The sequence below is a fragment of the Habropoda laboriosa genome, unplaced genomic scaffold, assembly GCF_001263275.1.
Source record: "Habropoda laboriosa isolate 0110345459 unplaced genomic scaffold, ASM126327v1 scaffold87, whole genome shotgun sequence".
In the NCBI taxonomy this organism is placed as follows: domain Eukaryota; kingdom Metazoa; phylum Arthropoda; class Insecta; order Hymenoptera; family Apidae; genus Habropoda; species Habropoda laboriosa.
Window position 1 is genome coordinate 1,730,180 of NW_017100209.1, and position 13,727 is coordinate 1,743,906.

At 31.9% G+C, this 13,727-nt stretch overlaps 4 protein-coding genes across 5 annotated transcripts in view; 2 read left to right on the plus strand and 2 right to left on the minus strand.

The window, feature by feature from the left end:
- LOC108570708 (E3 ubiquitin-protein ligase Bre1) overlaps positions 1 to 511 on the minus strand; it is a 4,822-nt gene extending 4,311 nt beyond the window's left edge. For both annotated transcript variants that reach the window (XM_017932605.1, XM_017932604.1), the window contains exons 1-2: positions 335 to 511; positions 59 to 232 (exon numbers count right to left, since the gene is read on the minus strand). In XM_017932605.1, coding sequence (XP_017788094.1) covers positions 59 to 208 — 150 coding nt within the window. In that variant the 5' untranslated portion in view covers positions 209 to 232; positions 335 to 511. The remainder of the gene's footprint in view (positions 1 to 58; positions 233 to 334) is intronic.
- A 563-nt stretch (positions 512 to 1,074) lies between these two features.
- Positions 1,075 to 2,940, plus strand: LOC108570680 (tektin-1). The gene is made up of 6 exons (XM_017932571.1): positions 1,075 to 1,160; positions 1,322 to 1,612; positions 1,706 to 1,978; positions 2,079 to 2,301; positions 2,493 to 2,711; positions 2,803 to 2,940. Exons 1-6 carry the CDS (start codon positions 1,075 to 1,077, stop codon positions 2,938 to 2,940), a joined length of 1,230 nt encoding a protein of 409 aa, XP_017788060.1.
- A 490-nt stretch (positions 2,941 to 3,430) lies between these two features.
- On the plus strand, positions 3,431 to 6,500 carry LOC108570681 (F-box only protein 21-like). The gene is made up of 9 exons (XM_017932572.1): positions 3,431 to 3,801; positions 4,186 to 4,458; positions 4,529 to 4,964; positions 5,051 to 5,181; positions 5,347 to 5,497; positions 5,576 to 5,785; positions 5,872 to 5,961; positions 6,055 to 6,338; positions 6,377 to 6,500. Exons 1-9 carry the CDS (start codon positions 3,635 to 3,637, stop codon positions 6,498 to 6,500), a joined length of 1,866 nt encoding a protein of 621 aa, XP_017788061.1. The 5' UTR covers positions 3,431 to 3,634.
- Positions 6,501 to 7,825: 1,325 nt separating this feature from the next.
- Positions 7,826 to 12,741, minus strand: LOC108570727 (E3 ubiquitin-protein ligase TRIM37-like). Its single transcript, XM_017932628.1, has 16 exons — positions 12,673 to 12,741; positions 12,183 to 12,448; positions 11,889 to 12,099; positions 11,498 to 11,814; positions 11,215 to 11,424; positions 10,967 to 11,146; positions 10,782 to 10,896; positions 10,525 to 10,715; positions 10,096 to 10,432; positions 9,880 to 9,994; positions 9,197 to 9,299; positions 8,602 to 9,116; positions 8,331 to 8,523; positions 8,083 to 8,258; positions 7,938 to 8,010; positions 7,826 to 7,850 (listed from the first exon to the last, which is right to left on the minus strand). The coding sequence occupies exons 1-16, from the start codon at positions 12,739 to 12,741 to the stop codon at positions 7,826 to 7,828; spliced, it is 3,096 nt and encodes a 1,031-aa protein (XP_017788117.1).
- Between the last annotated feature and the right edge of the window lie 986 nt (positions 12,742 to 13,727).

Genomic DNA, 13,727 nt, shown 5'->3' on the forward strand with positions numbered 1-13,727 from the left:
TCGAACTACGTAAGTGGTCGTACAGTGGTTGTGGTTATTAAAATATTCAAGACCTTACCTGGGCTAATTTTTTATTTTGAAATTGTAAAACTTTCATGTCCATTTCTTCGAGTGTTGAAATAGGTCCGATTAAAATCGGCTCAAATTGAACTTTTTTGATAGGTGGCTGGGAACCCGAATCCCCGCTATCTGCAGGTCGCTTTGACATTTTGCCGCGAACGTTCTTCCCTTCCTGAAAAACCAAACGAGAAAAACTTTTAAAGTGACGAACACTTTGTAAGTGATTTATTGTCCAGAGTCTATGAAATTTGTTATTGATCAAAAGAATCTGTACCTCGTAACGTGTATTAGTACCTCCAGCGATCCTCTCCACAAATACCTTACAGTTTCGATATCGCTATGTCATTTTTAGACGGCTAAAACCTGTCGAAAAGAGCGCACTTTCGACAGATCTTTACATTTTATCGAATACGGTCGACAAAAAGTACGTGCTTGTAACGGAAGCCGCCATTGTATCACGGCGTTGCATACGCGGCAAATCAAAAAATAAGGCGAAAACATCGACATTCACCGTGATTATACAGTGGACGTAGACGCGAAACATGGTTACCACTTGCATTTCCTCTTGAACCTCTAATTGCATCACGAGTCCATCTGATGTAAGCTACGTAAAACAAGAAGGTAGATAATGTCACTTGTTGTCATGCCGATTGGACAATGTAAATTCATTTTATATTTTGCGTGTAACATGTATGGGTGTCAAATTTTTATTTTAACCATTTTTTTAACTTCTTTAGAAATAATTTATTTAGAACGAAACTCACAAATATAAAGTATACGATACATTCTTTTGTATATATTTGATGTATTTGTTACAGTATTTAATACGTTCTTTCTTTATTGCGTACGTATTAGAAGAAACTATTTCATAATAGGTTAAATTCGAAATTGCAGGCAGCGTTTCCATAGAAACAATCCTTACATCCATATATAGATCAAACCTGTGAACCCGCCTCTTTAAAAGAACAGTGTTCCTTTAGACCGATAAGATCATTTTTGTACTTAAAAAATAAAATGCAAAACAATTACGAACCCGCGTTAGTTCCTCCGCCTCCTTTGAAATTTACTTTACATCAATGGCATCTGAATAATCGCCACAGGTATGGATACTTAACTAAAATAAAGAAAAATTGAAAGACTCAGTAGGAAGTAATATTTTACGTACTGTGTTGAAGTAATAGTAAAGGCATTTATTATTTAATTAAGCTTATTAGTAAAAAAATAAAAGACAACGATATTTAAAAATTATCTACCGAATCAGGTTCCGATGTTCTGAAGCACAGCAAGAATTAGCAGATCGGCTACTTAATGAATCTAAACGTGTTTGTGAACTGAGTACTGAAACGGTACGAGACAATAAGTTGGAAACAGACCATAGACTCAAAGAAAAAATAGAAGATATTGAATTTCGTAAAAAGGAATTACTGCGCATAAGAAAGGAAGTTCTCTTTGAAATTGATGCTCTACTGATATACAAGGAACGCATTATGGATGCTCTATCATCCGTAAAAAAAAACGCTCTTGTTATTTGTGAAAAATGCCTCATTTTCAGGTCAGATTTACGAAAGCAAAAGATCACAATTAATAATTATTTTAGTTTTTAATAAATTAGTAAGCAATATTTTCAATGACATTTTAATTGTAGAGAGCACAGATTAGGAATCGATTTAGTTTGCGATGAGGTTGACACAGAATTGTTAAAAGAATGCGATGTGGTCAAGGGCGCTGAAAATTTACTAGTTCGAATCCTGGAGCAAACTCAGGAACAAATACGCCGATTAAAGGCGACACTATATTACATGGATCACGAGCTCGAAGATAAGGAGAATAATTTACGTATTGATAAGCATAATTTAACTCTGAAAGAAACCAGCTTAAATTTAAGCATTTATCATGGTATCTCACGACTTGATCCATCGTGAGTACCATTTTTGTTATCCTTTCCTTTTCTTTAATTTCAATATCTTTTATGATTATTAAATCTGATACATTTTTAACATTCACTTTCATGCAATAAGAACCATAGAATTAAATGAATGGGAAATGCAAACGAATAACAATATTATTGCTGCTTCAAAAGAGGTAAATGGCGCCAGGCCATTACGCTGTTATATCGATACGATTATAAAACAAGCGGTCGATGATCTAATCGGTCAGAAAAGTGCCACTGATGGAGCTTTCAGACGCCGCATCGAAGAAACGAAAGAAACAAAAATGAAACTAGAATTGCAACACTCCGAGGTGTGTGTTTCTAGGATGAGCATTGAAATTTAATTAAAAATTATTAAAATGATAAAAACCATTGAAATTATATAAGAACATAAACATCAGAGACTTAATTAACATAATAAATTTCATAGTTCAACTGAAGATTGATTAATTAGTATAATTATAGCGGAATAAAAAAGTATAAAATATATGTGCATGTATAGATAATGCGGCAAGCAGCGGATATGAAACAGAATATTACACGCATAGAGCAATCAATTGCTGATAAGGAATGTTACTTGGCTTTAGCGCATACAAGACTAGGTAACCGTTGTCAAAGACCGGGTTTGGAACTTACACGAGATCTGGTTGAAACTAATCTCGTGAAGGAAGTACATGATTTACGCGAAGTTGTGTCAAAATTGCAAGCCACTATGTTCGAGGTTTTATATTATTACTGATACAATCTATGTTATTCTTTAATTTCAACTGATTACGGTAAAACGACTGCTTGACTAACATATGTTTCTTTAGGCGCAAGCATCGTTGCGTTATTTGTTGAAAACGCAAATTCAGATTGAAGAGGATATCAACGTCAAGACGAACACTTTAAAAATTGACGAGGTCGACTGTATGACCCTTCGTCAAAGCATGGATTACCATGCGTATTAAATTAATTCAATAGTTGAATGTCATTAAAATTTTGGTGTAATAAATAATCCGCAATAAAATACAGAAAACATTAGAAATATTTATTATGTTCTTAAAACACTAATTTATTATTTAGTACACCAACATAATTCCCTAGAAAAAAATTGAAATTGTTGCCAATGTTTTCAACTCACATAAAAAGGAAAAGATTAAACATTTTTTACATTTCATTGTGAAGATATTATTCCTAGAAATATGTAGTGCAATAGATTTCAGGTAGATTGCCAGCAAGTTACATCAGTATCTATACAATGTTGTATGTATCTTTAAAATGTTTAGTTGTGCATTTGAGTATTTAATGACAAGCTGCCATTGGAAGTTCATGAGTTGGCCTAGAAAAGAATATTATTCTCATTGGTTGACACTTAACACTGGTGCACACTGCCTGCCATTATTGATCATTGCCATTACAAAACGGTGGTGTTATCTAAAAGCAGACGGTTAAGTGCGGTTTTCCCCCAACCGGCGTCATTTCTTGAATGTGTCAACTTCTGAGTTCGCGACAGAAGCTTCTGACATTGAGGCAGTGTGATGCTAAATGAAGCACGTTGTAGACGTGTTTCGTTCGATTTCATGATTGCACTTTATATGTAAGAAAATCGTTTTTATACTTGATATTTTGAACACGAACACGATCCAGAGTAAATTACAAAAAATGGCAAGTGACGCAATAATTTTATTACCCGAAGAAATAATCGTGTGTATTTTAGAAGTTAAACGACTTGGCTTCTTGGACGTTGTTAATTTCAGCTTGTCGTGCAAAAATTTGTACAAACTTGTCAACAACAATAATAAACTCTGGAAGACTAAATTTTTTCAAAGGTACACACTTCGTTAGTCTATACGTTTGGATGTTACTGTTAAAATAACGGATTAAACGAATTACTGTCTGTTGTCTTGAAATAATTATGATTTTTTATTTACTTGGAGTTTTATGAAATTTGTAAAAGATTTTCTGCTAGATGAGATTTTTCTGTGTTATATAGTTAATTGCGCGAAACGCAAATTACTGTTTTAGCTTGTGATATAAATTTCTCTTTATGTACTATTTATAAGTTTTATTTGTAAACACTATAGATACAGATTGTCTCTGTGGAAGATATTCTCCTTAATTGTATCAATGTGAAAAACATTTGAGATTTAGTTTACATAATTTTCATCAGTGTTTTTTTAATGGTATAAATATTTTATTTTTTAAAATGTCAGATGGCCACTTTTGAAGGAAATGTACCAAATGAACAAAGAATTGAATGATCAGATGATAAACTGGAAGGAAGAAATAAAAGCTAGCTTAAGTAGTAGAATGAAATTGCTTTATCATTTATCTTTGATGTCCAGTAAACATTACAGAAAGCAGGAATTATCTAATTCTGATTTTAAAGAATATGATCCTTTGTTTCGTCCAGAAGATGGTGCTCATCCATCAGCTTATAATTTTCTGGTGGATGAACTTATGAGTTTGATTAAATACCCTACTATGTAAGTATGACCATAATAAATATATTTTTTCTAGATCATTAGGTAATAATGCTGTTATACATTCTTCCAGAGCTAGCAATTTAACACATAGATATTATGCTCTCAAAGTTGTTCGATATATGAAACAGAATCATTTGAAGGATGAATGGCAAAAATTTATATCTTTACCACCAAAGCAACAAACTTTAGAACGTGGTGCAACTATTCTAGCACAATGGAGTCAACCAGAAAGAGATGTATCTTATTTGGCAATATCATCAACATTAGATAATATTGCAGAACAAACTAAAAAATTACTCAAAGAAAAGTATCCAGCTCATCCTATATTCTCAGTCCCAGCAGAAACATTTATCTTCTGGAAAAATAATATTATTGATGACAATCAGTGGAATGTTTTGGAATCAAACCAAGTAACAGATGCATTATGCGAAGTATTATTTAAAAAGTTAGGATTTTATGGAAAGGCTGAAATGTATTATAATTACGAAAATTCGTTCATAGATCGCGTAAGTTATGAAATTAAAAATGTAGTAAATGATATATTATTTTATGTTATAAATTAAATTTTAAATATATGTAATTTCTCCACCAGGTTTTGGAACATAGGCGTGGAATTCCTATAACTTTATCAATAGTATTTGAAAGTGTAGCTAGAAGACTTGGTATACGTTGTGAACCTGTTAGTTTTCCATCTCATTTCCTGTTACGATGGAAGGAAACATAGTAAGTTTCCAGTTAGTATAGGTATGACTTATAGTTAGTAGCTCTATATATTTCATAATTTTGTGTTATGAAAAAGGTTTTAATAATTTTAATGTAATAGGAATTTAATTTCTAATTTCACTTATGCTATGTTTTTTTTATACATTGCTGTATGTTTTGTTTTAGTGGTCCAGAATCTAAGGATATAGAGCATTTTTATATTGATGTCTTCAATGGTGGTCAATTTCTGACCAAGAAAAATTGTCCTGGAATAAATGGTATTTCAAGATGTCCAATAGAAAGGTTTAATACTCATGAAGCAGCAACAACAGTAGAGGTTTGTAAATTCTTTAAACTTAGAATCATTATTGTATACTGGTCTTTGAAGTTATAATACAGTAACATCTTCTAATAGGTAGTAACAAGAATGGTAAATAATTTGGAAATAGCTGCTCGACAGCATACTCATATGAATGGCAGAACTGCAAGATTGCGTTCTGCTGTTGAACTCCGATGCATGATTCAACCAAACGATGCGAATGCGATCTTACAGCTAGGTCGAATATACATTTTGCAGTTTATGGATTTAACTGAACTAGTGGAAATAGTAAAAAATATGCAAAAGGTATTTTATGAAATTAATACAGTACATTATAAAATTATTATAAGACTGTATATATATTTGCATCAAAATCTTGTTAAAACTTTTAGAATTTGGTGTTGACATCAAGAGGACAAGCAAATATTATTTCACAAACATTTCAAGTGCTTCAAAAATGCCAAAATAATGTACACCCAGAAGTAAGATTAATATTATTTGTTAAAACTTTTAATTGACTGTGGCTTATTGAGGTAATTCATGATTTTACTTATATTTTATATATTTTTATTCAGGAAGAAGTAAAACCAAAAAGAAGAGTTCCTGGTGTAAAATATGCAATAGGATTAATAATGAGGCATAAAATACATGAATACCTGTGTTTAATCACAGGGTGGGATGCGCATCGCAATCCATCTGTAGAATGGTTGAGTGAAATGAGCGTAAATGAATTAGACGAAGGTGCAGATCAACCATTTTATGCCATATTTGTAGACGATGGATCATGTAATTATGCGGCACAAGGTAACAAATTATTTACCGATAACATTAATTTGTTAAGTCTTATGGCGGGAAAGAAGTGAAAAATTTTAAAATAACACACAAATTTATTATTAGAAAATTTAGTACTGGTACTCATTATGTACCAAACGAAGAGAAAGCCAGAGAATATCCGGAAGATGAAAAAATTCGCAACGAATTACTTATGCAAAATGGAATGGCATACGATACTACTCAATAGTTTATTTTCTTAGAATATTAGATAATTGTAAGATAGAGCAACTATTTCTTTTCGTATTATATCTGCTGCATAATGCTAAGAAATGCATATTTTCATAAAAAAAGGAAACGAAAAAAATTTTAAAAACAATGAATTTTCATTTGTTTCATATTTCGTGATTAAATTTCTGTTTTTTAAAGAAATTTTTATAGATTTTTAGATACTGTAAATAAGAAAAAGCAAAGAATGAAACAACTTACTTTCTAGTATTACATAATGTGTATGTATATATGAAAATTTATTTAGTAAAAGATAAGATTTGTACAATAGTAGACCTTGTACAAACTATCATGTATCTAATTCGCCAGTCTGTACGTATATTGTGGACAGTTTAGATGACATTTATTATAGGTGTAACGACGCCGTATTGTAAGTCGTGTTTAGAAAATATAGAACACCTTCTGACTCTTAACTCCATTCATATGTGATATAGGCGAATAATAACGAATGTATTTGTTATCTGTAATAAGAGTGACAAGTTGTTCATATTTTAACAATGACACTTTAGTACATAAGTGTCATGTAAATGTAATAAGAGCTAATAAAGTATGTAAGTCCCTAATGAATAATATCCGAACGTAATGTGGTTCGAAATTAATTAAATAAGATTTAAGTACATAATATTAATGAAAGATATTTATTTAGTTATGTTCTTTATTTTATTTTACTGTCATGGGTTGTGCTCGCTTTATGTGTATATGCAAGCAGACACACAAAAATTATACAAAATTTGTTCTCGTAATACTTGTAACACCATAACCATTTGCAAAGATAAACATATTGAGTATTTTGTTACTATACAATATATTAATATTTGAGTCTAAGGAAATTTGAATTTTTCTAAGAATATAACACACGTACATATAATAAATAATGATAAATAATGTAAATCAAGTTACTTAATATGGAATGCTGTTCGTCGTATTCTTTTTGTATACGCTTTTTAAGCTGAAAGAAGGTTAGTTTTGCGTTACTAGTGTCTTACTAAGGTTTTAAAACAATTATATCATAGCATGTACTGAATAACTATCGAATAGTTGCAAATTATATATGCAATATTGTGCATTTTGTATTTTTGATAGTATTCAGTATCTGCTATAAAAGATCGATTTTATTAGAATATTACACTTACCATGTTAAAACATTCAAATACCAGGTCTTTAATTCTTAATGTTCTTACTACTTTTCTATCATTTCTAATAATATTAATTAACTTTTAGATAAATAAACGGAATCACAGTACATTTGTAACATATAAATACGACAGATGTAATTCAGGACGAACTTCAAGAATTAGTTTCTTCTAACGACCTGTAATGATAATAATTTAGCTTTATATCTCCAAGTATTTTATATTTATAACACTATTTCATTAGCACAACAAAAAGTTCTATTTACTTTTCCGCGGTGCATTTGCTAGAACTATCGTTAGAAGATGCTTGCATTGTAGCCTCTAAAACATTCTTTTGACCTAAAATAAGTGTCATATTACTGATTTTATATTTAAATTTCGAGTTGTTCTTACAAAACTACTTGTACTTACCGTGTTTATGTTGGTATAACGCTGGAGCCCAACTGTAATTGTTAGAACTCGGTATAGCATCTGTCGTTGCACTGCTCGTTGACGATGATGGTGCATCGTGTCCTAACGAAAGTACAGGAGATTTGTGGCTGGCAGTGGTACAACCATTAGATTTTCCCTCCGATGGTATATTTTTTCTGTATATTATTGTCAAACATTGGATAAGAAATACAAATAATTTTTAAAAAGAATTTAAGAAAAATTGGTACCTTAATTTATTGAAACAACTGGCAGTGTCTTTTTGAGATATCGGAGACAATTGAAAGGTCTCCAGCAATTGTTCGAAGTCAAATATTTTATTATTTTCGTTATTTATAATGCTAACGTTGGTAGATGATGATGGTGAAGATTGTCGTCGCGATAATAAATACTTCGACACAATTTTGTTGCTGTCCAATACTACTGAGAAGGCATATACTTTATATGATTGCACATGTGTATATAAATAAATTCTATAAAAGCTATTAATGCTCCACTTACCATTTGGCACTATCAAATCTGATCTGGATGTCTCCACCTCATGATTAATTTTATTAACCACAGATATCTTTGGAAGATCTTTTTCACAGTCTATCGAATTTGAGCGGGTCGCGGGTTCAGAACTAGTCTGACTTCCACAAGCAATTAATCCAGAAACTTCTTGCTGACACATGTTGGATAATTGACTTAGTTTTGGTCTACCGCTGCACATCATCTGAGGTTGGCAAAGATGTGAGGAGCAGGTAGAACGTTTGTCAGCAAATTGTTCATTGCATGTTGAGTCAAGCTCATGATGTTTGTGCGAAAATGCAGATGAACCGTGATTTGGCAGTGTAGTGTTACAATGTAAATGACTGGAATTATGATGTTGTAAACTGGTTAATGACGTTCTTGAATCACAGGTGTCGTCCACTTGTTGATTGAAACATAGTGAGGTCCAAGCAGAATTTCGATCTTGCATTTCGAATAAATGCAACAGCATAATTTCATCCTCCAAACTGTCATTGCCTCGTAATCTACAGCAACAAATTGAATTATTGAAAATTGATGTAGATATGCAAAAAAAAATTGTAGTTGCATCTTATTAAAATCGTACCTGCAAGTGTCTCCTGCACTGTCTCTATTACCTTGTTGCTTTGTCCGTTGCTTATTCTGAATCCAGGGTGTTAATGATTCTGCAACTTCTACGTCGTTTTCTCCTGCAAATGTAATCATATTATAACTATGATCCCATTGATGGACAAATATACTGGAAAAACCGTGTATTTCAATTAATAAAAGGCACCATATTTAACGCAAAGTGCACAAAATTTATAAACGATCACTTCAAATTTAATAATACGAGCAATATCAATAAATCAGGATATTTCTATAGCTTTTGACTATTACAGTACATGTACTAAAATATTTATTTCTCGTTATAAAACCAAACATAAGAGGACGGAGATTATTTCGGAAAAAAACAAAGAATTTCTTATGAGACTGCTTGAAAGTGATTGGGAGTATGGGAAGTAGGATGCTGTTTCACGAAATCTTCGTCTGGTTTCTCATTCGTTGGTTTTTCATTTTCAACACCTTTATCTAACTTGCTTTCCCAATGCCTGTGTCCCTGCGCGTCACCTACAGAACCTCTGTTTGAACTTGTACCTAGTTCAGTATATTACTACGTTATATTACAATAAAGTAATATAAAAAATAAAGGATCATTTACATTGCTTCTATTATCTATTAATTTTAAATATACAATATCCAATGAAATGACGAAAGTTTCTGTCGTACCTGACATAGTTTCATCGTCTACGTCATTTTCATCATTAGAATTATCATCCAGGAGAGTTAAATGCGGTGCGTTATGTTCGCATTCATCTAAATATATATCATGTTCACTTAATTCCTGTAACAAATAGAAGTTACACATTTCGATTATGTACAAGTTCAAAGTAAACTGAATTACTGAAAAGAAGCATCAAGATTCTCATCAAGAAATCATCTTACTCCACTATCACTACTGCTGCTACTAGACAGGAGATTGAGTGATTGCTGATTAAGCACAGTCGGCGAAGAATAAGAAGGAGATGGAGAATGAGCTGGACAATCTCCCGAAGAACCATCATTTGTATTGTGTAGATTGGGTGATTCAGCCTCAACGACACTCAAATTGTTCACTTTATGCTGTTTTAAACTTGTTTTCGACGAAATAGAGGATAATGTCGAGGAGGAACCAAGAGGACGCATATTTGCAAGTTCTCCTAATTCGCACATAGGCATTAATTGATCTCCTGATAAAACACCACTGTTACTTCCGCCAGGGAGTACATTCTGCATTGATCTACTATAAAAAAAAACATGAGATTATCGAAGCCCTACAAATATATTGTTTTCCACACTTTTATAGACATCGAATTATGAAGGAAGTTAATTTACCTTGTAGATGTACCATTTTGATATGTTTCAACTGAACGAGTAGAATTGGATTTAAGTAATGGATCTGCAGTAGCTTGTGACTGTTGCTGTATTACTATAGGCATCACATTTGATGTTGATCCGCATAGCGTTGCTCCACTAGGTACTCTGGTTGCTGCCATAGCGTTCCGCGATATTTCAATTGCCAATCTCTGTAAAATAAATATGCCTGAGTTATGTACAAATGTATAGCCAAATGTTTTAAATCTGGATACTACCTCCTTCAATTCATTAATTTGAGTGGCATATTGATTTTGAACTGTAAGTAATTGACTGATATACCACTGTTGGTCTCTGCAACGCTGATAGAATGTTGGTGGTCGCACTTGAAATCTGTTATTGGTTTTCATATTACAATTAAAAAATAATACAATAAAGATGAAATATTATACGTTTAATATACCTCAATATAAGGGTATCCAATTCAGTATTTAAGTATCCTTCGGTTGCGAGTAAATCTAATCTAAAAAATCTGTTATAACCCCAGCATTCACCGATTTCGAAATCGGAAGCGAATTCACGAACAATGTTCTTACTTGTATCGCGAGATCCTTGGTGAATCATTTCAACTCGATACTCGTATCTAAAAGAAGGTTTTTTTTATTAAGATGTACCAATTAATAATCACACATATAAAATCGTTGCACATACTTCGATGTTTCTGGCAAACCAGCGCTTAATTCTAGAAAAACAGACAAATAATTTCCGCGTACTACACCATTCCCGTCAGGATATACTTTTAATCTCCAGCACAAGCCATTAACGTGTAAAGGCGCAGAGTATACCGGATCTGCTTTGAGTTGCAATTGCGTAAAATTTTGCATTGCAAATGTAGCGCTATCGTATCCAGGAACAATTTCACTAGAGTAATCATTAAATTAGTATTTTTCTCACAATATTAAATGTATGAAAGTACAAGGAATGGATATTTTACCTGTGAAAATCAGCTGGAACAGGAGCAGTAACAAAACTGGCCATTGGCTTCTTTCGTACTTGATGTATCATCCGTGAAAGATCCGCACTTTTGATTATGAGTTCAGAAGGTGTACAAGAGTGCAATTGATGTTCTACTTCTTGCAGCAAAGCTTCCAATTGTTCTGTTTCTAATGTCAAAGAGTTCTTTTGGCCCATTAATGTTAACAATTTAGCTTTCAATTGAGAATCTAAACGTGCTATCATCAGCTCCACTGCATTTCTAATTTCTCTAACTCTTTCATCTTTTGCAGCCCTTACAGATTCAACATTTCGTTCCTGGCGAAAGATTCAGTATAAAATAATATTCTTATTTCAGTACATTTAATCTTCTACATGAAATTTTCACATACCACTTCTTGCACAAGGCTTATTAATTCCATCAATCTTCTTTTTAACTGACCTACTTCTGCTTTTATCTGTGTAACATGCTGTTCATAAACTTCTCCTAATGGTTTGAAAGTGTGCCCTGAATGGGTGCCACCCCAAAGGGCACACTGATGGCATATACATCTGCGACAAGACCAGCAATAAACAGACAGTTTTTCATGGTGCACAGTACACCTGCTTGAAAAAATATTCCAATATTAATATAGAGTTAGATATTTTTTAAAATAAAAAGAATTACAAACTTCAAGTTACAGTACCTATCTCTGCTAGAATCTTCATGCCTAGAGTTTGAAATACCAACAGCTTGAAGGGTATCAAGCTGTTGTGTCACTTCCTCAACCCACCTACAATTTACTAATTCATGTAAATGTAAGGAAGCTCTACAATGAGGACATTGAGAACGTTGTTCTGTGAGCCACCTCCTGATACATGTATAGCAACATAATTTACTGCAATGGGGACAAAGATGTGCATCTCTTAGTTTTTCCATACAAATAAAACATCGGAAGACTTCTGCTAATGTCTAAAATATAAATAAAAATTTACAATAAGTATACATTATAAACTTAATAATTAGTGGAATATTTGAAATTTTTATATAATATTCTCTAATATATGAATTAAGTGTTGTTACACTACATTAGTTATATTATTAACCGACAAAGGAATAATAAACAATGTATTTGCAGTGCATATTACTAAATGCAGTTATGAAAATGTAGAATATTATGTTGCAAATTTACGAACCTCGACGCTGTGGTCATCCGAGTTTTTTGAATTAATTGATGTTTCTCTACTAGCCATCCTGTCCGTCATTTATTAACAAAAAATTAATCAAGTGTTATTGATCGTTACATGTAAAGTCAGCTTTGAAAGCTATGCACATCTCCAAAACTTCATCTCGTGCGATTTATTCAACTATATAACTGATTAATAAAATCTTATTTCCAAAATATATTTATTATCAATCATGTTTATTTATTAATTAATCAGACAAATACAAAATGCCTTCCAGGTACTCTTAAAAATTTGTCGAGAAGAATTCGATATTGTTATGAATCGTGATTCGCCATGAAGTACAATATTCTATGAAAAGCAGTGCAGGAAACATTTAATCCCGTTAGGATATTTATCTTTAAATTATTTAAAAAATCATAAAATTCATTATTACATTAATCTTTATATTTTATACATAAAAGTGTACATAGTGTTCATTACAAATGTAAAGAATCACATATTTCCACGTCTAATACAGAAGTCTTTCTGTCGAAAGTAAACCGTTCTTGAATTAAAATTTAAATATGTTTGTATTAAAAAAGAACTAAATAGTTTGCAAAAAGTGAAACAAATATTTCCACGGGTAGCAATATAACAATAAATTCTATATTAAAAATTGACATAGTTGAAATAATTTTACACTATCTGCTTCAAAATATTTTTAATTTTAATTCCTACAATTACAACTGGTTTTGCTGTTTTACAGTTTGTTTTACATATTTCCAGTTTATCAGGCGGCATTGATTTTGAAATTATACGTATGATGTATAAAGCGACATGTTATACGTATTTGTTTGCGTATAGACATAATAGATATATTCTTTATTAAAAAAAAAAAAATGTTTAACGCCACCTACCTTAGGTGAAACATTGGGACATACTCGAAATACAAAAGGAAATTTCAACTAGGATGACAAGTGCACGTTGACGTAATTACTGACAATGTTTTGTTTTGAATATTGTGATGTTTTATGAAATATTATTTACACAATAATTTATAAAAATATAATAAAACATTTGCAAAA

Excerpts from the sequence above, each read along its gene's own strand:
- LOC108570680 (XM_017932571.1), top strand. The coding sequence starts at position 1,075 with ATGCAAAACAATTACGAACCCGCGTTAGTTCCTCCGCCTCCTTTGAAA. Across the intron at positions 1,161-1,321 it reads CATCTGAATAATCGCCACAG|GTTCCGATGTTCTGAAGCAC; the intron begins GTATGGATACTT and ends CTACCGAATCAG. Across the intron at positions 2,302-2,492 it reads TAGAATTGCAACACTCCGAG|ATAATGCGGCAAGCAGCGGA; the intron begins GTGTGTGTTTCT and ends GTGCATGTATAG.
- LOC108570681 (XM_017932572.1), top strand. The coding sequence starts at position 3,635 with ATGGCAAGTGACGCAATAATTTTATTACCCGAAGAAATAATCGTGTGT. Across the intron at positions 5,786-5,871 it reads TAGTAAAAAATATGCAAAAG|AATTTGGTGTTGACATCAAG; the intron begins GTATTTTATGAA and ends TAAAACTTTTAG. Across the intron at positions 6,339-6,376 it reads AGTCTTATGGCGGGAAAGAA|AAAATTTAGTACTGGTACTC; the intron begins GTGAAAAATTTT and ends ATTTATTATTAG.
- LOC108570727 (XM_017932628.1), bottom strand. The coding sequence starts at position 12,741 with ATGACGGACAGGATGGCTAGTAGAGAAACATCAATTAATTCAAAAAAC. Across the intron at positions 11,425-11,497 it reads GTTCCAGCTGATTTTCACAG|TGAAATTGTTCCTGGATACG; the intron begins GTAAAATATCCA and ends TGATTACTCTAG. Across the intron at positions 10,433-10,524 it reads CAAAATGGTACATCTACAAG|TAGATCAATGCAGAATGTAC; the intron begins GTAAATTAACTT and ends TTTTTTTTATAG.